The sequence below is a fragment of the Sphaerodactylus townsendi genome, linkage group LG15, assembly GCF_021028975.2.
Source record: "Sphaerodactylus townsendi isolate TG3544 linkage group LG15, MPM_Stown_v2.3, whole genome shotgun sequence".
NCBI classification, from domain to species: domain Eukaryota; kingdom Metazoa; phylum Chordata; class Lepidosauria; order Squamata; family Sphaerodactylidae; genus Sphaerodactylus; species Sphaerodactylus townsendi.
The window spans coordinates 7,153,744-7,159,743 of NC_059439.1; the positions used below are offsets into that span (position 1 = coordinate 7,153,744).

Consider the following 6,000-nt stretch of genomic DNA (forward strand, 5'->3'; position numbering starts at 1 on the left):
GGGGGGTGGGGGGGGGGGGGGGTGGGGGGGGGGGGGGGTGGGGGGGGGGGGGGGTGGGGGGGGGGGGGGGTGGGGGGGGGGGGGGGTGGGGGGGGGGGGGGGTGGGGGGGGGGGGGGGTGGGGGGGGGGGGGGGTGGGGGGGGGGGGGGGTGGGGGGGGGGGGGGGTGGGGGGGGGGGGGGGTGGGGGGGGGGGGGGGTGGGGGGGGGGGGGGGTGGGGGGGGGGGGGGGTGGGGGGGGGGGGGGGTGGGGGGGGGGGGGGGTGGGGGGGGGGGGGGGTGGGGGGGGGGGGGGGTGGGGGGGGGGGGGGGTGGGGGGGGGGGGGGGTGGGGGGGGGGGGGGGTGGGGGGGGGGGGGGGTGGGGGGGGGGGGGGGTGGGGGGGGGGGGGGGTGGGGGGGGGGGGGGGTGGGGGGGGGGGGGGGTGGGGGGGGGGGGGGGTGGGGGGGGGGGGGGGTGGGGGGGGGGGGGGGTGGGGGGGGGGGGGGGTGGGGGGGGGGGGGGGTGGGGGGGGGGGGGGGTGGGGGGGGGGGGGGGTGGGGGGGGGGGGGGGTGGGGGGGGGGGGGGGTGGGGGGGGGGGGGGGTGGGGGGGGGGGGGGGTGGGGGGGGGGGGGGGTGGGGGGGGGGGGGGGTGGGGGGGGGGGGGGGTGGGGGGGGGGGGGGGTGGGGGGGGGGGGGGGTGGGGGGGGGGGGGGGTGGGGGGGGGGGGGGGTGGGGGGGGGGGGGGGTGGGGGGGGGGGGGGGTGGGGGGGGGGGGGGGTGGGGGGGGGGGGGGGTGGGGGGGGGGGGGGGTGGGGGGGGGGGGGGGTGGGGGGGGGGGGGGGTGGGGGGGGGGGGGGGTGGGGGGGGGGGGGGGTGGGGGGGGGGGGGGGTGGGGGGGGGGGGGGGTGGGGGGGGGGGGGGGTGGGGGGGGGGGGGGGTGGGGGGGGGGGGGGGTGGGGGGGGGGGGGGGTGGGGGGGGGGGGGGGTGGGGGGGGGGGGGGGTGGGGGGGGGGGGGGGTGGGGGGGGGGGGGGGTGGGGGGGGGGGGGGGTGGGGGGGGGGGGGGGTGGGGGGGGGGGGGGGTGGGGGGGGGGGGGGGTGGGGGGGGGGGGGGGTGGGGGGGGGGGGGGGTGGGGGGGGGGGGGGGTGGGGGGGGGGGGGGGTGGGGGGGGGGGGGGGTGGGGGGGGGGGGGGGTGGGGGGGGGGGGGGGTGGGGGGGGGGGGGGGTGGGGGGGGGGGGGGGTGGGGGGGGGGGGGGGTGGGGGGGGGGGGGGGTGGGGGGGGGGGGGGGTGGGGGGGGGGGGGGGTGGGGGGGGGGGGGGGTGGGGGGGGGGGGGGGTGGGGGGGGGGGGGGGTGGGGGGGGGGGGGGGTGGGGGGGGGGGGGGGTGGGGGGGGGGGGGGGTGGGGGGGGGGGGGGGTGGGGGGGGGGGGGGGTGGGGGGGGGGGGGGGTGGGGGGGGGGGGGGGTGGGGGGGGGGGGGGGTGGGGGGGGGGGGGGGTGGGGGGGGGGGGGGGTGGGGGGGGGGGGGGGTGGGGGGGGGGGGGGGTGGGGGGGGGGGGGGGTGGGGGGGGGGGGGGGTGGGGGGGGGGGGGGGTGGGGGGGGGGGGGGGTGGGGGGGGGGGGGGGTGGGGGGGGGGGGGGGTGGGGGGGGGGGGGGGTGGGGGGGGGGGGGGGTGGGGGGGGGGGGGGGTGGGGGGGGGGGGGGGTGGGGGGGGGGGGGGGTGGGGGGGGGGGGGGGTGGGGGGGGGGGGGGGTGGGGGGGGGGGGGGGTGGGGGGGGGGGGGGGTGGGGGGGGGGGGGGGTGGGGGGGGGGGGGGGTGGGGGGGGGGGGGGGTGGGGGGGGGGGGGGGTGGGGGGGGGGGGGGGTGGGGGGGGGGGGGGGTGGGGGGGGGGGGGGGTGGGGGGGGGGGGGGGTGGGGGGGGGGGGGGGTGGGGGGGGGGGGGGGTGGGGGGGGGGGGGGGTGGGGGGGGGGGGGGGTGGGGGGGGGGGGGGGTGGGGGGGGGGGGGGGTGGGGGGGGGGGGGGGTGGGGGGGGGGGGGGGTGGGGGGGGGGGGGGGTGGGGGGGGGGGGGGGTGGGGGGGGGGGGGGGTGGGGGGGGGGGGGGGTGGGGGGGGGGGGGGGTGGGGGGGGGGGGGGGTGGGGGGGGGGGGGGGTGGGGGGGGGGGGGGGTGGGGGGGGGGGGGGGTGGGGGGGGGGGGGGGTGGGGGGGGGGGGGGGTGGGGGGGGGGGGGGGTGGGGGGGGGGGGGGGTGGGGGGGGGGGGGGGTGGGGGGGGGGGGGGGTGGGGGGGGGGGGGGGTGGGGGGGGGGGGGGGTGGGGGGGGGGGGGGGTGGGGGGGGGGGGGGGTGGGGGGGGGGGGGGGTGGGGGGGGGGGGGGGTGGGGGGGGGGGGGGGTGGGGGGGGGGGGGGGTGGGGGGGGGGGGGGGTGGGGGGGGGGGGGGGTGGGGGGGGGGGGGGGTGGGGGGGGGGGGGGGTGGGGGGGGGGGGGGGTGGGGGGGGGGGGGGGTGGGGGGGGGGGGGGGTGGGGGGGGGGGGGGGTGGGGGGGGGGGGGGGTGGGGGGGGGGGGGGGTGGGGGGGGGGGGGGGTGGGGGGGGGGGGGGGTGGGGGGGGGGGGGGGTGGGGGGGGGGGGGGGTGGGGGGGGGGGGGGGTGGGGGGGGGGGGGGGTGGGGGGGGGGGGGGGTGGGGGGGGGGGGGGGTGGGGGGGGGGGGGGGTGGGGGGGGGGGGGGGTGGGGGGGGGGGGGGGTGGGGGGGGGGGGGGGTGGGGGGGGGGGGGGGTGGGGGGGGGGGGGGGTGGGGGGGGGGGGGGGTGGGGGGGGGGGGGGGTGGGGGGGGGGGGGGGTGGGGGGGGGGGGGGGTGGGGGGGGGGGGGGGTGGGGGGGGGGGGGGGTGGGGGGGGGGGGGGGTGGGGGGGGGGGGGGGTGGGGGGGGGGGGGGGTGGGGGGGGGGGGGGGTGGGGGGGGGGGGGGGTGGGGGGGGGGGGGGGTGGGGGGGGGGGGGGGTGGGGGGGGGGGGGGGTGGGGGGGGGGGGGGGTGGGGGGGGGGGGGGGTGGGGGGGGGGGGGGGTGGGGGGGGGGGGGGGTGGGGGGGGGGGGGGGTGGGGGGGGGGGGGGGTGGGGGGGGGGGGGGGTGGGGGGGGGGGGGGGTGGGGGGGGGGGGGGGTGGGGGGGGGGGGGGGTGGGGGGGGGGGGGGGTGGGGGGGGGGGGGGGTGGGGGGGGGGGGGGGTGGGGGGGGGGGGGGGTGGGGGGGGGGGGGGGTGGGGGGGGGGGGGGGTGGGGGGGGGGGGGGGTGGGGGGGGGGGGGGGTGGGGGGGGGGGGGGGTGGGGGGGGGGGGGGGTGGGGGGGGGGGGGGGTGGGGGGGGGGGGGGGTGGGGGGGGGGGGGGGTGGGGGGGGGGGGGGGTGGGGGGGGGGGGGGGTGGGGGGGGGGGGGGGTGGGGGGGGGGGGGGGTGGGGGGGGGGGGGGGTGGGGGGGGGGGGGGGTGGGGGGGGGGGGGGGTGGGGGGGGGGGGGGGTGGGGGGGGGGGGGGGTGGGGGGGGGGGGGGGTGGGGGGGGGGGGGGGTGGGGGGGGGGGGGGGTGGGGGGGGGGGGGGGTGGGGGGGGGGGGGGGTGGGGGGGGGGGGGGGTGGGGGGGGGGGGGGGTGGGGGGGGGGGGGGGTGGGGGGGGGGGACTGGCAGGCCAGAGCTGCAAGAATTAGTGGACAACTTACAAGATTCCACTGGAGCCATTTGCCAAGACATCGCTGAACCTGTCCTGTACTTTCTTCAAGCTCTGGATGGTGAGGAATATTGCTTTCAAATGCAGTAACCGCTGGGATACAAGTATTTCACTAAAGGGTTCATTAGCTTCAAGGTAGCTGCAAGTTAACCTCGGAATGACTTGAAATGCCTTTCATTCCTGAGTTAAAACAAGCAGAAAAAACTACTTCTGGCAAACACAACCAGTGAGCAATCCCTACAAAAGCTTGCCTCGCTATGGTATTTACTCCAGCTTTGTCAACACCTGAATGTCCCAGCACTGACTTAGCTCCAATTCATAACTCCCAAATTCTTCTACTGAGAGAGATTTTTTGACATATTTTGAGCTTCAAAAAACAGCTCCAGAGTTTTCTTAGTTTTTATAACATTGGATTGGGATTTACGCTTAGTTCCACTTGCACAAGACTTTTGTAGATTTCACCTTCCACCAGAGACCCCCAACAATTTCTCTAGTGTTGTCCCTGTGTATCTTTTGATCCCCTGGAACAGGATTTTCAGGAAGACAGAAGGTTCTATGGGAAACTAGCAGTTGCTTCTGTTGCACAAGCTCTTCTTAGAACGATTTGCTTAGAATCCATGCCGGTGTATTGCACCAGCTCAATCATATTTGAAAACTGTAGTCTGTGTCTTAGCATGCTTAATAACCAAACGGACCCACATTCCCAGTGTTTGGGCTAGGCAAGTAAAACTGCAGACCAAGAGAAATCTTTAACAGTAATGATTGGAAAGAAGATATTGAGGGTGGGAATCGATAAATATATGAATTTATCAATAAGCAAGGCTGGAATTGCAAAGCAATGTGAATGGTCTCTACGCAGGCCATCCCATCAGGAGAAAAACAGGAAAACCACATCCATTTCAGAGACACCTAAGTTCATGGAGTGACGCTGCTCAAGAGACTATCTTCACCAGATGTTCATAAATATGGCATGATTGAATTGGTATTTTGAGGAGCCCACAGCTTGGGGAATTCCAACTATTCAGTTATTAGCTGTAATTGTACACAGAATGGCACTCATGTTTTTTGGGTCAGACTTGAGTTCAGTAACACCTTAGAGACAAACAATAGCTTCAGGATGTAAGTTTTTGAGTTCCAACGATCTGCAAATTATGGTTACTACTGCAGTTAATTAGGCTTGCCTGCTCTCTGTTTGCTTTCTGCTTTACTATAATGGAATGTTTTCCTTAAACAAGTGTTCTTTTTCTTTCCTTCCCCAGAATTGCCAAGATCTGAGATGTTGCTTCTGGAGGAATCTGTGGAGAGGAAAATTGTGCCCAAGCAAACTGCACTGGTAAGAGAGATTTCCATTCAAACAAGCTCTGTACTCTTCAATGGGCATGGTTTGATTTAAAAAATACAGAATGTATGCTTGCTGAAGATTTTCAAGAAAGTCAGAATGCCATAACTACAGTTTTGACATGTCCACTATCTTCAATGTTCACACCTCGTTTTTGTACCTTCTAATGTAACTGAGGGCCTTCCAACAAGACTCCTAGTAAACATTTATACCCTTTAGTTAGGCTCTGTATAGTATGTACACTCTTACTGGACAATATCCTGCTGTATTTTTGAGGATTTGCTTCCTGTCCACCACCAAACATAAAAAGAGGCATGTGTTGAAGGTAAGTTAGCAAAACGTATGTCACAGATCTCATACATCTGATGCCAGTTTCTTTCAGATGTACGAATTCCATTGTTCATATTACAGACCAAGAAGTTCTGATTTTGCTGATATTACAGATGAAGTTGTTCTGATTTTGCTTCTTTCTTGTCTGCAAAGGTACAACACATTCTAGAAAATGGTTTCAGCCACAAAAAAGGAAGACTTATAGATGCCCAGAAAGTCTCTTCTTTCATTGAAGATGAGCTGGATATTACTGAAGCTATGATCAAGTTAAGTGGAGCAACAGTCCAAAGAAATGGAGCTAGTCTTGCTGTGACTGGAACCCCTGATGCTTTTTTGGCCCTCGGTTCATTGTATGTTGCTCTGTATGTGCTGAGTCTTCTCTCCAAATGACAGCATGGAATATTTCACTTGAACATGTACCACAAAACACATTTTATTAGTATCCAAATCCATGTGAATGTGCTTTAGATTTTTGCCCCAAAGTGCTTGACTTTATGCTTGCATTGCCATTTAGTAGCTCATTCACCCAGACCTTTTACCATATTGGTTGCCCTCCTCTAGATACATTCCAGCTTGTTAATATCCTTCTTGAATTGTGGTGACCAGAACTGGGAACAATATTCCAGGTAAGGT

At 72.7% G+C, this 6,000-nt stretch overlaps 1 protein-coding gene across 1 annotated transcript in view; it reads left to right on the forward strand.

Annotated features, from left to right (window-relative positions):
- LOC125444907 (gasdermin-A-like) overlaps window positions 1-6,000 on the forward strand; it is a 28,613-nt gene extending 22,613 nt beyond the window's left edge. Inside the window, exons 7-9 of the mRNA XM_048517661.1 lie at window positions 3,649-3,759; window positions 4,958-5,031; window positions 5,521-6,000. Coding sequence (XP_048373618.1) covers window positions 3,649-3,759; window positions 4,958-5,031; window positions 5,521-5,757 — 422 coding nt within the window. The 3' untranslated portion in view covers window positions 5,758-6,000. The remainder of the gene's footprint in view (window positions 1-3,648; window positions 3,760-4,957; window positions 5,032-5,520) is intronic.